Source organism: Monosiga brevicollis, genomic scaffold, assembly GCF_000002865.3.
Source record: "Monosiga brevicollis MX1 MONBRscaffold_11 genomic scaffold, whole genome shotgun sequence".
In the NCBI taxonomy this organism is placed as follows: Eukaryota; class Choanoflagellata; order Craspedida; family Salpingoecidae; genus Monosiga; species Monosiga brevicollis.
Genome location: NW_001865048.1, coordinates 447,704 through 470,515, shown reverse-complemented (window position 1 = coordinate 470,515; position 22,812 = coordinate 447,704). Strand labels below are relative to the sequence as shown.

Genomic DNA, 22,812 nt, shown 5'->3' with positions numbered 1-22,812 from the left:
GCGGTGTGTGCTGTGCGCACCGAGAGAGTCCATGCCAGCTTGTTTGGCAGCCCCTCGATGCAATATGCGGGATACATCAAATGCCCTTCTTTTCTCCCGCTTTGGTGTTTTCATTTGTTGCTGTTGGCATTTTGTCTTTTTTCTCCTCCTCCTCCTCCTTCTTTTTCTGGTTTGTTTGCTGAGATTGTGCAGTTCCTCTCATCACGTTTCATCACACAAACGGCATCGCCAGCCTTTCTCCTCAAATTTCCACCCACCAACTCGAGGCATTCATGACCATCCATCACCCTTGTGTCCCGCACCCATATCCATCCGATATTCCTCGAGTTTTCTCTCGTAATTGTTATTGTTGTTTTTATTGTTGTTGTTGTTGTTGTTGTTGCTAAACCCTGGCTCGGCATTGGGCGAAATGGCAGCCACATAACTCGTGATTTGCTCATCGGCCTTGGCCTTTGTATCTCTTTGCATGGCTATGTTTTAGAAACCCCAATCCCTTTGTTTGATCGAGCAGCCCTCGATCCCCTTCTCTTGCATCTCAACCGCGTCGACAGCCCGACTCAGCTTGGTCGCTTTGCCACTCATCTTTTCATCTTCTTTCGACTGCGACGACAGTGGCAGTTGCCATCGCTTGTGCACTTGCCTGATTTGACAAGACTCTCTTTCTTAAACCCACCCGGAGACCCACGCTCTACTCGGCAATTATAGCAGGCGCCCCCTGCCTGCCAGTTTCAGTCCCTTTGTTGCCCCGTGGTTCTCGCCATCCCACGATGAGCGCTGCCATGGAGGTGACACAGCCCAAGGTGCGTGGGGAGCACTCGTCAAAGCCTGCAGCAGCTTCCATCCCACAATTGGCATAGCTCTGACCGAGTCACTTCTCACCTGGGTTACTCTGCGCCAATCCCCCCCCCCCCCCCCTGTTCAACGGCAGCGATGGTGCCAGCAATCTCGACTCGTCGGGTTCTAACATCACCTCCTTCCCCGACATTGCAGCTCGTCCCAATTCAGCTGCTCGTTCGCAGTTGAGCGCCGCTAGCCGCTCGCTCAAATCCGCTAGCTCAGTCTCGGGCGCCAATCACGCGTCGGCCGCGCGCGCCTCTGTCAAAAACGAGTTTCCCCTCACTCCCTCCAAAGCTCTCGAGCGCTACGGCCGCTACCTGACTGCCTTTGAAGAGCAGGAAATCCAGGCTTATCAGCAAATTTGGTATGTCGGCCAGTTGGCCCGCAAAATCAATGCCTCAGAGGGCAAGGGCCCCAACTGTGGTTATGACGATGACAAGGGTCGCTACAAGTGCATCAAGCACGATCACATTGCCTATCGTTACGAGATCCTCAAAGGCCTTGGCAAAGGCTCTTTCGGTGATGTCGTCAAGGCCTACGATCACAAGACGAAACAGCATCGTGCCGTCAAGATTATTCGCAACGAGCGCCGCTTCCACCGCCAAGCCCAAGTTGAGGTTAAGGTCCTCGAGCTTCTCAAGCGCAACGACCGTCGTCACAACCACAACCTCATTCATATCAACGACTGGTTCCTTTTCCGGAATCACCTCTGCATCTCCTTTGACATGCTGCACCAGGACCTCTACACCGCCCTGAAGAAGGACGGTTTCCGTGGTTTCACCCTGCCCCAAGTCAAGAAGTTTGCGGGCTCCCTGCTCAACTGCCTCCGCCTTCTTCGGCGCCAACGCGTGATCCACTGCGATCTAAAACCAGAAAACATTCTGCTCACCACGAGCGAGTCAGATGACATCAAGGTCATTGACTTTGGCAGCGCCTGCCTTGACCACCAAAAAGTCCATACCTATATTCAAAGCCGTTTCTACCGCGCCCCCGAAGTCATCCTAGGCCTGGGCTACAGCATGGCCATTGACATGTGGAGCCTCGGCTGCATCCTCGTCGAGCTGTACACGGGCCATCCCATCTTTCCCGGTCGCGATGAGAAGGAGCAGCTCATGTATCAGATTGAGGTGCTCGGCATGCCCCCCGGCCCGATTCTCGAAGCCGCCAAGCGCACCGCCATCTTCTTCGACTCCAACGGTGATCTGCGCGTGACTACTGATCGCAAAGGCCGGACCCATACACCCAGCTCCAAGACGCTTCAAGAGGCCGTGGGTGTCAACGACGAGCTGTTTATCGACTTTCTTCACGGTATGTCTTCCGTTTTTCGTCCAGTCTCATCGCCATCGCACACGAGATGTGCCTCATCTCATTCTCATCATTCCATCTCGTGGCATTTCTTTCGCTGCACGCCTTGTGCCACTTGCAGGGTGTTTCGAGTGGGATCCCAGCGATCGCATGACCCCTAAAGAAGCCACCAAGCACCCCTGGATTACCGGCATCGTCGAATCCGACGAGCCGCTCGAGCCCAACCTTGAAGCAGCACTCGGCGCCATGACCGTGACGGCTGCTGCTCCCATGCCATCCGTCGTCAAGCTTTCTACTGACATGCAGCCTTGAGCTCATTGACCATGCATTTAAACCTTCTTCTGACCCAATTCTGGGCTTGACACTTGATTTTATCCGGGGAGCGGGGGGCGTTGTCAGGCGGAAGAGCAGAGGATGGTCAAGGGTGGATGTGCCGCTGCGCAGCACACCCCATCCCACCGTCTGATGCCCCTCTTCCTGTTCCTTGTCTCAGTTCTTTCTTTTCTTTACTTCCCTTTTCTTGACGGCCTCGCTGTTTTTTTCACTTCCCTCCTCTTTTTCTTTCTTTTGACATGGGGTGGCTTTGGCACTTTGTCGTTTTGCCCCCATCCGCCCGTGGTCACTTTCTTTCATCGGGCATGTCGTGCTTTTTGTTGCTCTGCGTTGCTGCCCTTGACTTTGACTCAGTCCAGTTTTTGATGGGTCAACAAGACCTGCCTCGAGGTTTGGCTTGTTTGTTTGTTTGACTCAATGCCCTGTTGTTGATGTTGCCTGCCGTGCCTTCTTTGTACAAGGGGCTCGTGCTTTTTTGTCTAGTTAGCTGCCAATCTTGTGTTGTTGGCATATCTGCTCTCGTGTGCAAGAATTTGTTTGTAGCCCCAGCAGCATCTCGTGTTTGCCCTTGCTGTTATTTTGGATGGCTGTGCTGCACGCGCGCCAATTGGTCGCTCGCCTGCCTGTCTCCCTGTCTATACTTATTGCTCCTGGCTCAGTCTACCCGGCTCAGTCTAGCCGCTAGCTGCGTTTTACCCTAAACAAGCTGTTATTTTTGTGATGCTTCTTGACCTTGTCGCCGAACACCTGTGCCGATCATGTGCGTGGGTGCTCATGCGCACGTGTTGTTTTGCCGTGCCACTTGGTCACGTGGATTGCTGAGTGACCCTGCCAATCTGTGATTGTCTACCTTTGTTCATAAATAATCTGCCTTGAGCCTGATGCTTGCTGTTTTCTCTTCTCCCCATCACCTTTTCATTCTCTCGAGGGTGCAACTTGTGCCTTTGCATTAATCGATTTTTCTTCACTTAACAGCAATTGCATGTTTGTCAACATCATCACTGATCAAGAACAATGATAGGATACGAGAGGCCAGCCTAGGCGGTCTACGCAGCGCGGCGAAAGCTGGCCGAAGTCGTGGTGGAGGCCACGAGCTGCAATTGGGATGGGGTGGCGTTGATCAGAAGAGTACATCGGTAGGGTGTTGCCACACCAATTTGCCACACAAAGGCCGCACTGCATGTGCTGTCCACGAAGCATGCAATCAAGCAAGCATCAATGGAGTCTGTGCGCGACTCGCGTAGCTCTGCTGTGGCGTCCCCAAATACACCGCGAAAGCGCATCGAGCGGGGTAGGTCAGTCAGTGCAGCCGCACTAGCGTTGTTAACCGCCTCGTCGAGGTCACCCAAGGCCACTAGGCGCATCGGGCTCGTTGGCAATAGCCAGGCGAGGGCCACAGTGCCCAGCTGTGGCAGTCGGCCCACAGTTTTGACAAAACTGAGTGAGGTGGAGCTCGTGCCTACCAACTGCGTTGCCGCAGACGCCTGGATCAAGTGGCAGCGCAGGTCCTCGGCATTACCAGCCCGCCATACAAATGCGCTTCCGCAATCCTCGAGCAGCGTGCAGGCATCCTGGCATGCACGAGGACTCGACACGCGCAATTTGGAAACGAGTTTGGTATCGGTAAAGCCACTGACAAGACGCTGGGGCTTTGCAAGGACTTGCTGTGCGCCACATGCTGCTTCTGAAAAGCCAGGGTGAGACCATGTGTGACAATCCAGCTCCAGAGGATGAGGATTGGATGTCGATGGGGGCGCTGTCGAGGCGCTGGGGGTGGAGGTGCCCGTGCGCTGGCGAATCAGGCTGATCGACAAGGAGCCTGTGCTGACGGTGTCCTCTTTGGCTGAAGAGAGAAGATGACAGCGTCGCGTATTGGCATCACTGTTGGCCAGCCAAAGGAAGATCCCGCGGCACGCATTCCTGGTTGAGCACAAGCCAAGGCAGTCCTCGGTCGAACGCACATGGACCTTGTCCAGGATGAAGTTGTCGTCAAAGCCGGAGCGAAGGCGTCGGGCTTTGTTGCTTTGCACACCACATGCCACCAGCTCAAAGCCAGGATAGGCTGCGCTGTCGCAAGACAACACTGCGTTGGTTGCTGTGGATGTTACAGTTTTGGTCGCAGCTGAGATAGTTGTTGTTGTTGTTGTTGTTGTTGTGGTGGTGGTAGTTGTTGCGGGAGTGGTTGTAGTGGCACTAGTCGTAGTGATCGTCGTCGTCGTCGTTGTCGTCGTTGCTGTTGTTGTTGTTGTGGTGATGGTGGTGGTGACCGTAGTAGTGGTTGTAGTAATAGTAGTAGTGGTGGTAGTAGTAGTAGTAGTAGTAGAGGTAGTGTTGGCATCGGTTGCGTTTGTGGTTGTAGTGGCCGTAGTGGTGGCAGGGGTCAAAACAGGGGCAGTAGTTGTGACAGTGGAAGTAGGACTGGCAGTCGAAGTAGTTGTAAGAGTCGTAGTCGTGGTCTCGTGTAGGAGCACGGTAGTAACAGCTGCGCGAGTGGATGTCCTTTCGAGTGTGGGTATTTCGGTCTCTTCAGCTTCATTTGTAGGCTGTTCTTCGCTGATGGACTTGTCGGTGGTAGCCGTTGTCGTTGGCAAGCTGGTTTTGGGGTATGCATCTGAAACAGCCGCGATGGCAAGCATACAACACAATCATCAGTCCTGTTTGCTGTGTGCTGGCGCTTCTAGTCATGTTTTGATGAACACGAGCTCAGCTCATTGCCGAGTCACGCACGGGTGGGCGAGACTGTACCGCAAGTCAGGCGAGCACTGGGCTTGCTGAACCAGCCTTGTCCATTGTAGAACATCCATGTATCCACAATATCCTCTGGACGCTCTGCATCGGATTGCACGACTGCATAGTACGCATCTATAGGCAAGGCATCTCGACAAGGTGAGGTACGAGCGTTGCGAGTCAAGGGTTGCGCAGAAGGTGAAGGCACAAATGCTCACCGGCAGTGGCCGAAGCCCCAATAAACCAAAACCAATTGTTGCGAGCCAAATAGAGTACTCCAAAGCTTGTGTATCGCCTGTGGGCCAAACGGTTGATTGTGCTGAGTCAAGTTTGGATTCAGCTTGCTTCAAGTCTTCCTCAAGCTCTGAAACCACTTGCTCTTACACGTAGTATGGTAGGCCCGACACGGTGCCTTCTTGCGTGTAGAGGCCGTTTGCATAGGTTTCGTAGCCATCGAGCCCGCTCAGTTCCACCACGGCGCAGAACGGACCTGGAGTAGCAGTGACAAGACTTAGAGGCTGCGTAGCAAGAGGGCAGGGGAGGGGGGGGCGGAGGGGGGATATACATATAACGCTCCCATCATTTGATTATCCACACGCGTCTTTGCAGTGATGGGAGGCAGCCTTTGGCAAGTGAACGCACCAGGGTCAGGCGCAGCGTCAAAGATCGTGACGCTATAGCTGACTTGAGCAATGGTATCTGGAAGAAGAATGTTGTTCACGAAGACGCTCCAAGTGTTATCTTCCATAAAACGCTCGACGCCCGTGAGCATGACGCTGAAGACGATGGCTGGGTCACCAAACCCACGAGCACGAGAGACCACGGGAGTCGGAACCCGTCTGCGAGTGACATCCAGCACGGTAACTGTGGCCAAAGAAAAATTGGCATTTGGCATGGATAGTGACCAGCGATGGCTCGAGGGCACGAGCTGCATGGGAAAGAAGCCGGCCGAGGGCCAGGCGATCCAGGCTGGTTCGTTCTGAGCGCGTGTCCAATCGCCATTTACCACCCACACGACGCTGGCAGCCCGATGACCACCCGCGGGTGCAACATCTCCGACGCCAATCTCGGACAAGGGCGGGTACAAGAGCCAGCGTCGGTGGCCAACAGGCTCGTTGCCGTCACCCATATCGTCCATCAGGCCTTGCAAAGCCTCTACGCCAAAGGTACCAAGTGAGAGATCGCTCTTACTTGCGGCCAAGGCGCCGGACTCTGTATAGCAGGGCCAGTCTGGGGTCGGGTAATGGCTGAGGCGGTCACCAGCAGCCATCATCAGCGCTGCCTCGAGGCACCAGGCCGACTTGGTGACATTGAGCGTAGTAGGGGCCACTCCAGCCTGCCACAGGCATCATCCCAAAGCAACGTGAGCACCTGCCGCACGCGTACCGTTAGACATCCCTGCAGAACCTCCTCGGCATGAGCGGGGTTGGCCTACCAGGACACGAAAAAAGTTGAGGCGCTGCAAAACAGCTGCTTGATGTGCCAGAGGGTTGAGGGTGCCGTCTAGCGCGCAGGTGAGCGGGTCATGGGTACCCGTGTAGTGATCATTAACCGCAGTTTTGAACTGGGTGTCAAAAAGGGCCTGAACTTGCTCGCGCGTCATGGGCGCCGTGCGGCGCACTCGCTCGTGCTGCGCGAGCAAGCGATCGGTGTCTTGCTCAGATCTGGTAAAATCTTCTACCCGTGGGGCGGCGCTGCCAGGATCGGGGATGACTGAAGCGCCTCGAGGCCACGGTGCTGATGCGGCTGGGCGCAGCGCCGGCATAGGTGCACCATCCGAGGGTGGTGCGAGCGCTAGGGCCAGCAGCCCTAGCGCTAGCGTCAGTCCGCTTCTTGGAACCATGGTGAGGCGCATGGGTATAGAGGCCAGACTACACGATGACCGAGTGGCACCAAGTGTTGCGTGCGGCCAAGCCAGCCATCCATGCATCACACAGATCTTCATCGGGGACACAGAGACACAGAGGCACAACGCAGGTCGCAAGGACACAGGCCAACCTACATGCATGCATGCATACAAAGAACACAAAAGTCAGACGCATTTGAGCTGCCACACGAGCTGTGTTTCAGACCCAAACGCCAAAGAGGAGGAGCCACTGGCTTGAGAGCATTATGATCAACACGAGATGGTTTGAATGGCAAAAGTGTCAATTTGATGATGTGGCGAGGCCGAGGCACAAGACATTGTTCGTTGTATCCGAGAAGAACGATACCACTGATGGCATTATTGCTCGGCCCCAAGCAGCTGCAAAAGCGTCATGACGCCAAAGCCCGTTGCTCCCTTGCCATAGGCTCCCCAAGGCTGGATCACAATGGGATGGATGAATGCGTGCAATCAGATGGCATGCAACATGGCGCGTAGTAGCAGCCCAGCGGCATGCGTTGAGCGGGGGCGAGAGCCAAGCACCAACAGACCTTGGAGGCGTCCACAGGCCCCGCAATATCGATATGTGCCCAGGCAACGTCCTTGCTCACAAACTTGCTCAAAAAAGCAGCGGCCGTGCTGGCGCCGCCGTAGCGAGACGTTCCTAAAGACGGCAAGGCACAAACACGTCATGCGCACATGTCCCGAATCATGATGCAGGGCCATGCTCCACCAATGGCTGGTGGCTAGCCAAAATAGGTGCATGTTCTCATAGAAAGCGGCGCAACAGAGCGACACCTCACCCGTGCTGTTGACATCGGCGATATCGCTCTTAAGTTCGTCGGCATGCTCGGGCAACAGCGGCAGATGCCACATCACCTCATCCACGGCTGATCCGGCGGCGCACACGCGCGTGGCCAGATCCGGTGTGTTTGTGAAGACACCGGCGGCGTAAGGACCCAAGGCCACGACACAAGCACCTGTCAATGTGGCCAGGTCAATCACGGTATGTGGGGCATGCTGCTCCTGACCATAGCTCAAGGCTGGCCCAAGCACACAGGAAGTCAGGTCAGAAGCGGGGGTGAGGCGATCAAGCTTGACAAGTGGGGGGAAGGAAAAAAAAAACAAAAAACAAAACAAAAAACAAAACAAAAAAAAAACAACAAAAAAAAAAAAACGGAAAACTGAGAGAAGAAAAGAAAAGAAAAGAAATGCAGGTGATCAAGCTGCCTTGACTGTCGGGCCGGGTCTCTTACACACCGTCAGCCAAGGCGAGACGACCTTCAGCGTCTGTGTTGCCGACGGCCACGGTCAAGCCCTATGCGCATTGGGACAGGGTTGAGTCACAGAGAGACAACAATCACGATTATGGAAAATGGAGGGTGAGAAGGCTCATCCAGACCTTGTGGGATTTGAGCACGCTCATTGGCTTGTAAGCTGCGGCACCAATGGCGTTCTCTGCCAGGGCCAGCACCGCCACTAATAGGGAACAGGTCGAGAAGATCAGGCTATGATGAGAGCAAATACTTGACCAGGAACCGGTTGTGGCTAGGGTCAAAAAACCTAACAGACAAAACCAAACAAAACCAAGCAAAAAAAACCCAAACACACCAACGTTCTTCTTGACATCTGCCTGTGCAAGGGCCTTCATGGTTCCGAGCACGGTTGCGGCACCACCCATGTCAAAGTGCATGTCTTCGATAAAGCCAGTGGGTTTGAGGTTCAGGCCTCCGGTGTCAAAGGTAATGCCCTTGCCCACAAGGAGGACCGGCTTTTCCTCAGCTGGACCATTATTAAATTTGAGCGTCACCAGATGGGGAGGGAAGCGACTGGCTTGGCCAACGGCTGCCAGCATGTTGAGGTTGGCGGCATGTAGATCATCCAAGCCTGCAATGGCCTCACAGCTAAAGGCTGGGTGGGTTTTGGCAAGAGCCTCAGCAGCCTCATACAAAGCCTTGGGCGTCATTTCATCGGCACGTTCGTTGACCAAATCTCGCGTCCATTGTGCGCCGGCTGCGCCAGCCTAGGTGGCGGCGGAAGGATGAGATGAGAACGTCAACAACGCGCAAATTGCATCTGGTGGCAAGGGTCGTGGGGAGAGGGGATGAGGGGCCAATTGGTGCGCGAGAACTCTATGGGCTCCATGGTACCTCGATGCGGGCGTCAGTGAGAGGTTGATCGTTGACAGAGACAGATACGGTGTTGAGTAGCGTCTTCTTGGCCTTGTCACTGGTCAGGTAGCGCTCAAAGGCATAGTTGGAAGTGTGAAGGGCACGCAGTACGCTGGCTCCGACAGCACTGGCAGTTTCGGCTGCGGGTGGGCATCACAAAGGCCAAATGTAGTGAGTGGGCGCGATGGGCCAGGCGTCCCGACAGCAGCAGGGGTGTCAAGGGACCCCAAGTTCAGGTGTCGCTGCGTGGGTGAGAGACATTGGTCTTACTGGCAGTGCGCACGTCAATGTTGGCATCGGCTTCCTTGAGGGACTTGAGCGTACTGCTGGCCTTGACGGCGGCGCCGACGTAGGCCCGGCGCAAATCACTCTGGGCCTGTGGTGATGTTGTATCGGTCGAGTTCTCGTCTACGGTGGTGCAAGCATGCGTTGCGTATGAAAACAATGCGCTTGATAGTAGCTGCACAAGCAAGCGTTACGGGGGGGCGGGGGGGCTTGGTTTGGTGGGAGGGCCTAAGGGGCTCACCGTCAGTGGCAAGGTCGACACGGGCCACAATGCGGCGCTGGCCATCGGGTTGATAGTCGATGAGCACCTTTTGTGCTTCCAAGTCCTGCAGCTGCACATCACTGCGCGGTGGTGAAGCAACATGAGGAGCACAACCACCTCCGCGCCCTCGGGACATGTGTGTGTGTGTGTGTGTGTGTGTGTGTGTGTGTGTGTGTGTGTGTGTGTGTGTGTGTGTGTGTGTGTACCTGAGCCCAAGGTCTTGCAGGCGGTCCGCGGTGCCAATGACGACACGCGTCAAGTTCTGGGGTGCGAAACATAACAAGTGGTTTGCCAGGACATGTGTGTGTGTGTGTGTGTGTGTGTGTGTACCTGAGCCCAAGGTCTTGCAGGCGGTCCGCGGTGCCAATGACGACACGCGTCAAGTTCTGGGGTGCGCAACATAACAAGTGGTTTGCCAAAACCACAAGCGTGAGGGTGAGTGCCATGCCTTCACTCTCAATCAAGCACACACACACATGTCATGGGACCTGGCATGGGAGCCAGCCAACCAGCCAGCCAGGCAGGCAGCTAGCCAGGCAGACACAGTGGAACGAGGCCGTACCCGCACCCGCAGCGCACTCCGCTGAGCAACAGCCGCCGCCACAACGCTCCGCTGACAGACGGTCAGCATGATTCCAGTCGACGAAAGCAGTCAACGACCACAACAATACAAAAAGTAAAATAGTTGTTCAAGTCCCATGACGATGATTGCCTCCACAAATGTCAGACAGAATGAAAAGAATGTCGTTACGTGGAAGTGTAAGCGACAACACAGTTTACCAGTCAGTTAGCTCTATGTTGTTATGTGTGTGTGGTTCTCTGCAACACAAGAATGGAATGCCAAACACACACACACACACACGGCACACACACACACGGCACGGCACGGCAAGGAGGCTTCATCTCATTTTCCTTCCCTGGTCCCTGGGTGTAGATTTGCAAGTGTAACCGGGCAAGCATGGCTGAGACGGCTGCAAAGAAGGTGTGTGGTGGCTGTCTGTGTATATGTGGAAAGACTGTGGCGAAAGATGGGGAATGGGTCAGTGGCGGGCATTTGCACTGCCACATGCCTTTTGCCGCTCTGTTGTTGGCCCTTGATGGTCGGGGCAGCCGGCATGGGCAGCCCGAGCCACTGCGCAGCACGGGTGCACGACCTGGGGGAGGGGCAAGAGACCAATTCGCTTTGCTTTAGGTACTGGGTTGCGGCTGCTCACCAGCCCTGCCTTTGGCATTGGCTCATTAGGCTAAGAGTGACCGCAAGGTGGCCCTGATTACTGGTATCACTGGTCAGGTGTGTGGATGCATGCACGCCCTCGCATGCGACCGCTTGAATTGAGCTAGCTCACGGAGTCAAGCGTACCAGCCCGTGGCATCAGAGCTCATCTCCCCGCCCGCCACCTCCCGTCTTTAGGATGGCTCTTACCTCGCAGAGCTTCTGATTGAAAAGGGATACACGGTACGCTCTTGTCCACTGCAGCGCGCGGCCGCTTTGAGGGCTTTCCATCTCGCTCAGACTGGCACAGCCTGTCTTGCAGAGTTCATCTCGACCGCTCTCACTCTGTCTTGTCAATGGGTTTTGCTTTGTGGCTGCGGTGCAGGTCCACGGTATCATTCGCCGCTCGTCCAGCTTCAACACGGGTCGCATTGCCCATCTTTTTGCCAACCCTGTGACCCACGAGCAGAACAAGATGGTTCTTCACTACGGTGACCTGACTGACTCTACCAACCTTGTCAAGATTGTCATGGAGGTACAATTCAAGGATCGAAGCACCTCATCTCTATTCACATTGCACCCTTCAGTGTCACCCAAGCCCTCATGCTTCTTCACCTGTTGTCGGCGTGATGGTGTACTGGACAGGTCCAACCCACTGAGGTTTACAACCTCGGCGCCATGAGCCATGTCAAGGTATCCTTTGACATGGCCGAGTACACTGGCAACGTAGATGGCTTGGGCACGCTGCGCCTGCTCGATGCCCTTCGCACTTCGGGGCTGGGTGATTCCGTGCGTTTCTACCAAGCTTCCACCAGGTGCGATCCACACACGCGCGCACCACGCCTTGCCCTTGTTTGCACCTCCTGCCACGCGCCTCACATGGTGTGCGTTTCTGTTTGCAGTGAGCTCTACGGCAAGGTCCAGGAGATCCCTCAAACAGAAAAGACGCCGTTTTACCCGCGCTCACCCTATGGCGTGGCAAAGCTTTATGGCTACTGGATCGTGGTGAATTATCGCGAGTCCTATGGCATGCACTGCAACAATGGCATTCTGTTCAACCACGAAAGTCCACGTCGCGGTGCGTTTTGTTGGCCACCCAGTCGGCTGCTGCCTTGCCACCTGCGACTCGTCGCCTCTCGCCGCCGTCTTCATCTTATCATGGACGGTCGGAACCTTCCCGTAGGCGAGACCTTTGTCACGCGCAAAATCACGCGTGCCGTGGCCAAGATCCATCTTGGGCAGCAGGAATCAGTCACCCTGGGCAACCTTGATGCCTCACGTGACTGGGGTCACGCCAAGGACTACGTTGAGATGGTTCGTCTTGGCTTCGACCTATCTGCATCTGGCGTCGTGCTCAACCCAATCATGCGTCGATTCTTGAGCTTGTTTTTTTTTTTTATGCCCTCCCTTACTGAATGCGTTGGACCTTCTTCATGCCGCCCTCATGTGCCTGCAGATGTGGCTCATGCTGCAGCAAGATACCCCGGACGACTTTGTCATTGCCACGAACGAGGAGCACAGCGTGCGCGAGTTTGTCGAGGCCTCCTTCCGCCACATTGGCAAGGAAATTGTTTGGGAGGGCGAGGGTGTCAACGAGGTATGCCCTTGGTGCCGCTCCTTCAGCGCCTGCTCATCATCCTAAGCAACTCCTCTCAGTCGAGCTTTTCGCGCAAACGCGCTTTTGCTCACACACCATCGACGGTGCTTTTGTCCTCACTCTGCTCCTGCTCCTGCTCCTGCTCATGCACAGGTTGGCAAGGAAAAGGATACTGGCATCGTTCGTGTCAAGATCAGCGAGCGAGTAAGTTATGTCAATGCCTCACAAAGCGGAGAGGCGCTGGCGCTGGCGCTCGGCATGCATCGTGGTGTCGATCGACGGTGGGCCTAATTTTTGCGCTGATCCGTACTACCCCGCGTTTTGCAGTACTATCGTCCCGCTGAAGTGGAACGTCTCCTCGGCAACCCGGAGAAGGCCAAGCAAAAGCTGGGCTGGACGCCCAAAATCTCGTTCACCGAACTTGTCACGGAGATGGTTGAGGCTGACATTAAGCTCATGCGTGCCAACCCGTTGGCCTAGGTCATGTGCAAAGCGTCGGGTGTACAGCCGCCATTCCTTGTTGTATCGCATTCGTTCTATCTCATGAGTCAGTCGAATCCTATCAAAAGAAGCACTCTCCAAACAACTGCTCGTAGTGGCTTGGGATAGATGGATGAGATTGATAGAGAGAAACATAGATAGAGACAGAAATACTTACAGTTAGATAGATAGCGCACCAGAGGGATCAAGGCAGAAAGAGAGAGAGAGAGAGAGAGAGAGAGAGAGAGAGAGAGAGAGAGAGAGAGAGAGAGAGAGAGAGAGAGAGAGAGAGAGAGAGAGAGAGAGAGAGAGAGAGAGAGAGAGAGAGAGAGAGAGAGAGAGAGAGAGAGAGAGAGAGAGAGAGAGAGAGAGAGGAGGAGTTTGAGGGAGAAAGAAGAGGAATGAATTCGTCGAGCCAATAAAGCGAAACAAAAGCATTTGTGTAAGCTCGAGTTTCGATTTTGTCGCTTTTGAGCCACGGGGGTGTTGTGTAGTGTCTCGTCTCATGCAGCCTCTGTCAAAATCTCACAACGGTCGCCGGGTTATAGTGACCTCAAATGGGCTGGTTCGTGCCATTGCTGAGAAACTCAGTCAAAAACTCTCCATCGGAACCCTGGCAAAATCCTTACGGACGCGGTGGTGTGAGGCTAGCTCGGCCCACAGGGCAGCTTCGTCCACCGTCTCAAAGGCACCGGAAAGCCCTCTTTCTCCTCTTTCCAACGATACCGGAATCGCCGAATGTCAGAAATGGACATTTGTGCAATTCCAGCTTACACATTTGCTGATTTACGAAGAATAGAGAGAGGCTTTGAGAGAGAGAGAGAGAGAGCGTGTGCATGTGTGTGTGAGAGCGAGAGTGAGCGGGAGAAAGTCACGATGAGGGTGGCGGGGGGCTTGGGCAGGCCACGACTCGCAGCGTGCATGGGTCTGGGCGTCGTCTTGGTTTTGGTACTGGCCATCTCGCACCAAGTGTGTGCGACTTACTTTGTTGATTATCATCGCCATTTTCGCACATGGGCTCCGGTGGACGTACGTACGCTGCGGCCCCGTCCTTGTTTGAGCAGGTTCAGCCGGTTTGAGGAGCAAGCCGGCAGGTTGATGTGTTAGACCTCACCTCTTGGGACACGGTTGTGGCATTGGCCTCACCAATGCCAGGTGCAACACTGGTTGCTGGCCAAGGAATTTGCTGATGCTGTGCCTGCGGCTGCGCGCACCCACCTTGATGGGGCGCTCCTCGAGGTCAGTGCTCATCAGCGCCTCGCGCCCGCCGACCCGCCAAGACTGTCATCATTGCCCCGACGACCACCGACACCAGGCCCAGCAGTAGTTGGCTGTCGCTACGATTGCTGCTTCTGCTCGCCCACTTCTTTTGGGCGTCAGCACTCCACGGCTCACCTGCCTGTGTGTGCCCCACTCTACCCTTCCCGTCGCTGTAACGCATTTGGCCTGACAGACCTTGACAGAGGATGCAGCGGTGGCCGAGCTTCTAAGCCTGACACCCCTTCAAGCCAAGCGTCTTATTCTGCAAGTACGTCACGATGTCGCGCTTGTCAACTGCAAAGCTGTGCCAATTGCTCAAGTCTGCTCCGCCCATACTCAGGTTAAACTCGCCATTGAGGAAAGCGACCGCCTGGCTTCTCAAGATCCGTATCAAAGCTCCGAGGATGTGCTCTTGCACCCATGCCAGTTGTTCCCCGAGGCGTGTCCAGATGGCCTTTCCTTTGTGGATGGCCTGCAACTCTTCGTCCCACGCCTCTCAGCCATTTTCAATGGCCTTTGTGGACGGAGCATGCTGAGCATGCCCTGGAAATACCGCATTATGTGGCTACTGCTTCCACACTCGGCCGTGCTTCATGCCGAGCTGGATGCCTATGGCTTGCATTTCACACTGTCCAGCTTCTTGCGGCACACCCTCAACCTTGTGGCCGCCCTGATTGGCGTGCAAGTGGAGGTGGCATTCGTGGCTGCCTTCTTCTCCTCCCATGATGACTCGGCAAACCTACGTTCCTTACTTTCCAAGGGCGCTGCGGTATGCTCGCATCGTGCAACCGTCTCGCGATTGCACCTCCCACACCTTTCTACTCTTACGTGTGATTCTCGAAAGCGCTGTGTCAGCCTTGCACAAGCACCTCATCGGGATATGCTCGCTTGCCCAACGTGTTACAAATAGTGTATTACGCACACATTGGTGCTGCTGTCACTACCTCTAGACTGGGCCTTGGGATGGCACATCAGCAGTCTTCGACTCCTTCTCTCGCTGCGCGACGTGATGGTGTTGATCAACTGCTTTTGGGAGGTCAAAGCTTGGTTCGAGGAGGAGCGCAAGAAGGCGCAGGGGGGCTCTTCTACTTCAAGCGATAGTCAAAGTGAAAAGTCGCAGTAGCTGCTCGGATGCTATGGCATTTGTTTTGGAGGCACCATCAGCAACCCTCAACTTTCCCATTGGCCAAGCAACCGATTTTCGTCTGGGCCGCTCCGGCCCTTCTTCAAAGCTGTCTTGCCATGTTTGCATGTAAAGTAAAGTTTGTTGCCCATGTACGTGTGTCCCCATTAGTTGAATGCGCTGTCGCCCGAGTTGATCAGGAATACCAATGCCCCGGTGGCAAATCGGTTCATGTTGATTTTCAGCCGAGTTTATGTTTTGGAAAGGTGTCACAAGATGTCGCCCCGCAGGGGCTTGCTATCGGGAGAGACAGGCGGTTGCAGGCCCGAAGCGTGGCGTAGGTGGAGTGGTAAATGCACAGATGTGCCGAAAGCCTCCTTAAGCAATCCAACACGGGTGCATAGAGGATGATCAATCAAAGAGGTCGTCCTCCTCTGCCTCGGCTGCAGCTGCATCGGCCGCGCCCAAATCTTCTCCACTGGCCATTTGCAGCAACAACGCTTCAAGATTACCAGCCTTGACAGCGTCTTGAAGCAGCTTTTGATCCACCTTGGCCCGGCCCAGATTATCGCGCACGGTGCCCCACCGGGGTCGGGCAGCCACGTGAATGTACGCCACAAACTGGCCATTGGGTAGACACGTCACACCACTCGCGGCTTGGCGCATGTTCTGTTGCGCAGCCTCCAGGTGTTGACCACGCCCATCTTGCTGCGCCAGCGTAGGGGCTGCAGCTGCAGCATCGGTTAGATGCTGCTTCAGTGAGCGCAGGAGCTCGGGGGCAATGGCAAAGTTGCGCCGGTACTTGACCAAAGCTTGCAAACTCAGATAGGCTCGCTGGGCAAACAGGCGTTCACTGGGGGACAAAGTATCTAAACCGGCCATCACGGCCGCACGTAGGCGGCGCAAGAGTGGCATGATGATGCGCTGTCCAACGTACACGGCATCAGACATGCCTTGAGAAAAGGCCTTGTAGAGGACGGGGGGGTCCCGCCAGCGACGCACACGCTCGGCAAAGTACGCCACCTCATCCATGCACATCAAGCTCAAGCGCCTTTGTTCGACCATGACGCAGTCTTGAATCGTAATGACCATGTGAGGCATGTTGGGCGCACTCATCAGCGGTGGTCCACCCGCTTCCAGCGCTGCGATGTAGAATGTCGGCAACACGGGCTGACCCGATCGATCTTTTGGTAGCCAATGGGAGGGGCAGCGGAAGGGGTCAACCGCCGCCACCATGCTGTCTTCCTCGCTTCCCTTGCGCTGATCCTGCACAAAAAGGAAATAGCGACGTGCGCAAGTATTGGAGGGGCCAGGGCGGGCACGGCGACCATTGTCATGATGAGGATGGCCAAAGAATGTGCAGGGGCGGGGTGACAGCTGCGATTGGCAAACAGAGTCACATACCTGCGTAATGAGTTCATAAGCCTCGACGGGTGCGTAGACAAAAAGCTTGGTGATGGGGAGGCCGTTGGGCCCGAGCAGGACAGGCTGGGCCTGAAGAGGCAAGGCCGCCTGTTCAATTGATATGCTGCGATGAGCGCTGTCTAATCCTGGTGTGAATAAACGGCTCTAGCTGCGGGCCGTCATGGTCATACCTGATACACGTATTCACCACAATCGTCCAGGTGCCACCAAGTGACGGCACCACGGCGAGAAATGCGCGTTGCGTTATCAAGAATGACACCAGAGCCACTTTGCTGTACTTCGTCACGGCCACTCAGAGCTTCATCAGCCTTGTTGTGAAGCCCCGGCCCAGCGATTGGCGCATCCAGTTGCACCGTCTAGCGCATGTTAGGCACCGCCATCAACACCAGCGCCAGCATGTGAGACGCCATGTCAACAGAAAAAAAAAAAAAAAAAAGAAAGAAGCGTGAGCCGCGGCCATTCCACATGAGATGACACGGAAGCAGTGACATACTTCAGCTTGACTGGTAGCGCCTCCAAACATGTCCGGCAGTGGCCAGTTCAAGCGCGCGGGCAGGACGGGCAAGCCATCTTCAGGTCGGTGGAAGATTTGAATGTTGAGGGCCAGCTCCTGTTCATCCATAATGTCCTGGACGGAGTTGACCATCTTGAGCATGGTGTGGTCGAGCATGCTCGAGGCTGGGCGGCCCCAGCCACCACGAAAAGCAATGCGGGGCTGTCGAAAATCATGTCCGCGCACACGCTGCATGTAAGCCAGGCCGTCTGGTATATCTGCAAACTGCTCGGTAAACTCGGGAGCGGTAGCTAAAAAGGGCACACCAGCGTCAAGAGCCTCGACCATGGCTTCCGCAGTTGCACACGCGGGAACCATCTGGCAAGGCCAATCGGGGACCATAAAACTACGCGCTTGATCGACCGGGGGAAACAAGTTGCCCGCCTTGTCCGTGGCATCCTCCACCTGCACCTGCAGCACGCCCATGCCATCAGCATGCTTGTCGGCCTCGGCCGCGGCAATCCGCTGAGCTAGCTCAACCGAGTCATCGCTCAACTTCATACATGCCTCCAACTGCGCCTGCTCAAAGAGCTGATGCAGCGTAAACTGCGTCTGGGGCAATGCGCCCAGGCTTGGCACGCCGGCCATGCTACACGTCGTCTCTTCCCGCTGCCAATGACCTCGACTTGGAAATGAGCGATCACACACACACACACACACACACACACACACCACACACACACACACACACACACACACACACACACACACACACACACACACACACACACACACACACACACACACACACACACACACACACACACACACACACACACACACACACGTGTGGGTTGTCGCTTTCATCAGCAACAGCACGAAAAGAGTTTTTTTTTTTTGACAGCCGAATGTAAAAATTTATTTTGAGATGAGGAGTTTGTTGAATGGAAGCGAAAGGTGTTAGAATGGGAGGAGTGGCGTTGCGTTGCAGGCATTCGGCTGCCAAGTGGTACTGGTCAAGAGGGCAAGTGGTTGAGATGGATTGCCATCGTCGGTTCAGTCTGGTCCACTATTATGTTTGCGTACAACCGACTGGCAGACTGGCAATCAAGGTTAACGCTGGTTATAATAATTATGAGATTGGGCCATTGGAATGTCAACGGCGAGCTTATGCAAAAGACTCTACGTTGGCCCTGGGGATCAGGCCTTCGCGACCTTCAGCATGGTGTCGAGCTCGCAGCCAGTCTTCGTTGACAACCTCAATCACGTCCACCTCGTCGCCGGCCATTGCACCAAGATCGTCCTCGTTCTCTGCTGAAAAGTCATAGAGCACCACCAGGCGTAACCCAACCCCAGCGCCCTCGGGTCCAGAGGTGGACACGCCATCCTGGTCTGCATCTGATCGCATTTGAGATTCCATTTCAACAAAGGCTGCTGGCAACTGCCCTTGTAGGCCACTGCGTTTAGCCGCCAGCAGCCACTCTGCGTTGATGCGCTCTAGAACAGTAATGGTTTCGCCTGCCTCAACCGAAAGGTCTTCCAGCTCTGGCGAATCGTAATCATAAAGGACCTTCGCCTCGCAGGGGTAGCTGCCACCTGCACCAGCATCTCCGTGATCGGCACTGGCATCTGTCTCGAGCCCAGGCGTGGCGTCTGCTTCTGCAGCACCTGCTGGTGAAGCCGTGCTTTCCTCGGGCGCGGCATTTGCAATCTCGGGTTTCACCACCTCCAACGATGCACTGGGTTCTGGCATGACGCTTGTCTGAGACAACCCTTCACTGGGTGTTGACGAATCGAGGGGTTGCACAAAGGCTTTCGGAAAGATGCCCTGAAAGGGGCCCAGGGACCCACGATACCATTCGTGATCAATGTCCTCCAACACGGTTAGCTAGACCGAGGAAATGACAACATGTTGCACCCGGACAGAGCAGTGAGAAGGAAGGCGACACCCAGTTCCGCCTCCATCATGCCGCCATGTGAGCACAAATGCCAAACTATGCACACACCTCTTGGCCAGCAAAAAAAGCCAAATCATCGGGACCCTCGGCTACAAAGTCGTACAAGGCCACCACCACGGGCGGGCCTGCTTCAATGCTGTGTGGGTGCAGAAACGGCTCGACCTCGGTTGAACCCAGAGACGATGAGCCCGTGTCTCCTTTACTCGCAATCTGGACGACGTCAGGGGTGGGACCAGACTCATCAACAGGCAGGTCAGCACCGTCCTCGGGCAGTCCTTTCCGCAGGAGCTCAGCCTGAGCGTTGGCACTTGAGTTTATCTCACCCTCTTCGTCGGGCTCAGTATTGTTCAAGGCCACGTCCGCGCCATATGCATCCTCAAAAGCCTGAGCCATAACCTCCTCGGCTTCCAGTTCAGCTTTGGGGTCACGAACAAGAGTAGCTTCAGCCTGCCAGCCCTCTGGCCAGCCCTCGTATATCCTGTTGCCAGGGAGATCCTCAATCACCTGATCACATCAACCACAAGCAATTGCGTATAAGGACCCCGTACGCTATGGGATGGTCGTGGTGCTTGCAAACACACAAGAGTAAAAGCATACCTCAACGTAAGAGCTCGGGATAGCTCCTTCCGCGCCTCGATACAAGCCACGAATCCTGGGCACGCAGTTGCAGACACAAGAAACCAAAGTGAGCCGCCTTTTTCAGCAAAAAGCTCGCAGCATAGACGCAGAAAATGGCAGGCATTCGGGACCCAGTCCAACAAGGCAAGACAGTGAAGAGGGGGAGAGGGGTGAAGGAAAGAAAAAAGAGGCAGGAAGCTAGGGGTTCTCGACGGGTGTGTGTTGAAAGACAGACCATTCGTCGCTGATATAACCGAGGAGAGACAGCTCTTCGCCGGCGCCAATAGACAGCTCCCAGTCAGTTGCGGCCTGAAAATCGTACAAAGCCATGGCGCGGGGCCCTTCAACGAGCAACGGCTCTTGAACATCCACAAACATGGCTGGGAATATGCCTATCCGAAGCGTAGCCAGAGTGAGGCTCAAAAATGAAGGACAACCCCGCATGATCCAGGCGCTGAGGTCCTTTGTTTACAACCGATACTGACCTTGTCGAGTATCGATCGTGCCTTCGAGCCATTCAGGGTTGACCCATCGTGTGAGGGAGATGAGGTCGCCTGGCTTCAGTGAAAGATCTGCATCTGACTCCCCTGCCCAAGCAAACATGGCTACTGCCTACACTCAAGCCACGCAGAGACATGCGGGCGGTCGGCCATTGCCATTGTCATTGCCAAGCAGCAAGGCGCTTTCATGAGACTTGTAATACCGCAGAAAAGCGACACCACGCGACGTGCAATGTTTTACAGCACCAGCAAAGGAATAACTCACCCGGGGACCGGTCACCATGTAGGAGTACAGAACATGGCCTGGCCCAGGTCGTGGGGGGAGTTCAGGAGGCTGTGCCGGCGCAGCTGGCCGAGCTGGTGCTGCGGGCTTGGGTGGTGCTGCGGCTGGACTGGGTCGGAGCGGAGCTTTAGCCTTGGTTTTGACACTACTTGTTCGGACACTCGCCTTATCCTTGGATTGCGGCTGAGCGTGGATCGACTTTGGGGTGGGCGCAGGATGGGCCGGTCGTGCCGGGGGAGGGCGCAGTGGTTTGATGCTGCCAGAGCGCTGTGGATGTGGCGGCCGGGCGGGGGCTGGGGCGTGCCCAGAACTTGGAGGTGTGGTACTTGCATCGGCAGGCGGTGTCTCATCGGTCGATCGTGTTGCATCCGTAGGCGCAGGATGTTCATCAGACGGTGCATCCTTCAGTTTTGGCGCAGCTTTGGCTGGTGGTGGCGCATGACCGTGTGAGGGTTCTGTTGGCTCCGGTGCGTCCGCTGCTGCTGGGTTGGCATTTGTGGACGTTTGTGCCGGGCTGGGTGCGTGCGGCGCCGGCTTGGCCGGAGGGGGCGGATGCTGGTGTATCGCGGAGGCCTGGGTAGGTTCTGGAGCCGCTGCTGCTGGCCGGGGCGGCGGGGGCTTCTTTCCAGAGGTCGATTGCGCCTTGGGGCGAGCTGTGACAGACGTTGAATCACCATCGCACGCTGACTGCAGTGCAACCTCTGTACTTTGTTGTTTTGCAGGCGCCGGGCGTGGGGGTGGTGGTGATCTCTGTTTCGAGGGTGTTGACTGGTTCGTGTTGTCGGACGTAGGTTTCTTCGTGTTGTCAGGCGTTGCCATAGACTCTGATTGCGACAGATCTTCACTAGCAGGCATGGACTTTGACGAAGGGTTGACCGGGGCTGGTTGCAAATCTTCGTGCTGTGCTGCAGGGGAAGTAGAAGAATCGGGCGGCGGAGGAAGCGCGGTAGTAGCCTTGGGCTTGGGCTTGGCAGCGATGGCTGGCTTTTCCTTGCTGGAGAAGGACGGAGCACGGGTGGGTCGCATGGGCTGGCCTTCTGCCATGGACATGGGCCGCGTTTTGGGCCGGGGAAGGGGGAGGCGAGGCGTTGCTTTCTGGGTGTCATCGCTTGGTTTTGTCTCTAGCGTCGCGGGTGCTTCCTTCGCGACAGGTGCAGGGGAGGCTTCAGGCAGGGAGGTGGTGGATGGTACGGGGGGCTGTGCTTGCAGCCCAGCTTGCGGCTCCGGCTCCTCAACGACCACTGATGGCTGGGGATCTGCTGGCGGTGACCCTGCGGATGCTGGCGGGGGGCGTGCTGGCGGAGGCTTGGCTGAGGGTGCGCAGTACGCCAGAAGTGTCGCGCAAATGATTTGAACCATAAAACAAAAAGCAGGGAGCAGGGGCAAGTGAGTCCCTTCTTAGAACGAGACGTGGGTACGTGTGCCTTGCCAGCGACTGTACCGGGTCTGGCTTTGGGAGGGGGTAGGTTGGAGGTCGCGGGGGTTGGGCGGACTGGCCGATTGGGCTTGGGTAGTGGAGGGCGGCCGCTGCCGGTACTGGCTGTGCGCTGGGTAGGCGCACGGGAAGCGGCGCCAGCCACAGGGCCTGGGATCTACAGGCGGGGTTGAATGATCAAGGCCGAAGGGGCATAGGTTGTGGGCGTGTGTTATGTGGTGAGCAGAGAGGATTGCAGCCCGCGGCACGGGCGAGGCGCAAGGCTGTGTTGGGACGAGGTGCCAGCCCGGGTGTGTGTGTGTGTGTGTGTGTGTGTGTGTGTGAGCTGGCCATGAGCTGGAACGTACACCACATTCGGCGCAGCCTTGAGGCAATGGCATCATGCTGTGGATGCAGAACCAGGACATGTTGTAGCCCGGAGGAAAGCCTCGCTAAAAACAAACATGCGCCATGAGAGGACCATGATAAGCCGCCGCTGCACACAAACACAGGCGATCAGAGTCATCAAGCAAACATCAGCGAGGCACATACACGAGCCGTCATGATGCCGATCCAGTGCCACTGCCAATCCCGATGCCGATGCCGAACTTTAAACTGAAATGTGTGTCTGTGTGTGTGAGAGAGAGAGAGAGAGCGAAAGAGA

General features: G+C 55.8%; 7 protein-coding genes across 7 annotated transcripts in view; 4 read left to right on the top strand and 3 right to left on the bottom strand.

Moving 5' to 3' along the window:
* Window positions 1-484: 484 nt before the first annotated feature.
* Window positions 485-2,714, top strand: MONBRDRAFT_32541 (uncharacterized protein). The gene is made up of 3 exons (XM_001746158.1): window positions 485-800; window positions 1,020-2,145; window positions 2,264-2,714. Exons 1-3 carry the CDS (start codon window positions 768-770, stop codon window positions 2,452-2,454), a joined length of 1,350 nt encoding a protein of 449 aa, XP_001746210.1. The 5' UTR covers window positions 485-767; the 3' UTR covers window positions 2,455-2,714.
* An 807-nt stretch (window positions 2,715-3,521) lies between these two features.
* Window positions 3,522-10,447, bottom strand: MONBRDRAFT_37195 (uncharacterized protein; the record flags this gene model as incomplete). Its single annotated transcript, XM_001746011.1, has 15 exons — window positions 10,347-10,447; window positions 9,991-10,046; window positions 9,764-9,864; window positions 9,508-9,645; window positions 9,217-9,377; window positions 8,678-9,089; window positions 8,469-8,545; window positions 8,327-8,384; window positions 7,870-8,109; window positions 7,618-7,730; window positions 6,638-6,832; window positions 5,845-6,538; window positions 5,587-5,692; window positions 5,421-5,497; window positions 3,522-5,086 (listed from the first exon to the last, which is right to left on the bottom strand). Exons 1-15 carry the CDS (start codon window positions 10,413-10,415, stop codon window positions 3,522-3,524), a joined length of 4,062 nt encoding a protein of 1,353 aa, XP_001746063.1. The 5' UTR covers window positions 10,416-10,447.
* Window positions 10,448-10,742: 295 nt separating this feature from the next.
* On the top strand, window positions 10,743-13,074 carry MONBRDRAFT_8488 (uncharacterized protein; the record flags this gene model as incomplete). The annotated part of the gene is made up of 9 exons (XM_001746157.1): window positions 10,743-10,766; window positions 11,028-11,075; window positions 11,196-11,240; window positions 11,320-11,532; window positions 11,643-11,812; window positions 11,900-12,311; window positions 12,454-12,594; window positions 12,748-12,798; window positions 12,922-13,074. The coding sequence occupies 9 exons, from the start codon at window positions 10,743-10,745 to the stop codon at window positions 13,072-13,074; spliced, it is 1,257 nt and encodes a 418-aa protein (XP_001746209.1).
* An 876-nt stretch (window positions 13,075-13,950) lies between these two features.
* On the top strand, window positions 13,951-15,457 carry MONBRDRAFT_25704 (uncharacterized protein; the record flags this gene model as incomplete). Its single annotated transcript, XM_001746156.1, has 5 exons — window positions 13,951-14,103; window positions 14,230-14,313; window positions 14,528-14,602; window positions 14,675-15,103; window positions 15,245-15,457. The coding sequence occupies 5 exons, from the start codon at window positions 13,951-13,953 to the stop codon at window positions 15,455-15,457; spliced, it is 954 nt and encodes a 317-aa protein (XP_001746208.1).
* Window positions 15,458-15,868: 411 nt separating this feature from the next.
* On the bottom strand, window positions 15,869-18,023 carry MONBRDRAFT_8486 (uncharacterized protein; the record flags this gene model as incomplete). The annotated part of the gene is made up of 4 exons (XM_001746010.1): window positions 15,869-16,723; window positions 16,862-16,951; window positions 17,053-17,238; window positions 17,376-18,023. 4 exons carry the CDS (start codon window positions 18,021-18,023, stop codon window positions 15,869-15,871), a joined length of 1,779 nt encoding a protein of 592 aa, XP_001746062.1.
* A 520-nt stretch (window positions 18,024-18,543) lies between these two features.
* Window positions 18,544-21,784, bottom strand: MONBRDRAFT_8485 (uncharacterized protein; the record flags this gene model as incomplete). The annotated part of the gene is made up of 3 exons (XM_001746009.1): window positions 18,544-19,263; window positions 19,382-19,837; window positions 20,717-21,784. The coding sequence occupies 3 exons, from the start codon at window positions 21,782-21,784 to the stop codon at window positions 18,544-18,546; spliced, it is 2,244 nt and encodes a 747-aa protein (XP_001746061.1).
* A 716-nt stretch (window positions 21,785-22,500) lies between these two features.
* The window catches only part of MONBRDRAFT_8484 (uncharacterized protein), a gene marked incomplete at both ends in the record, with an annotated part of 1,880 nt that continues 1,568 nt past the window's right edge, over window positions 22,501-22,812 (top strand). The window contains one exon of the mRNA XM_001746155.1: window positions 22,501-22,512. Coding sequence (XP_001746207.1) covers window positions 22,501-22,512 — 12 coding nt within the window. The remainder of the gene's footprint in view (window positions 22,513-22,812) is intronic.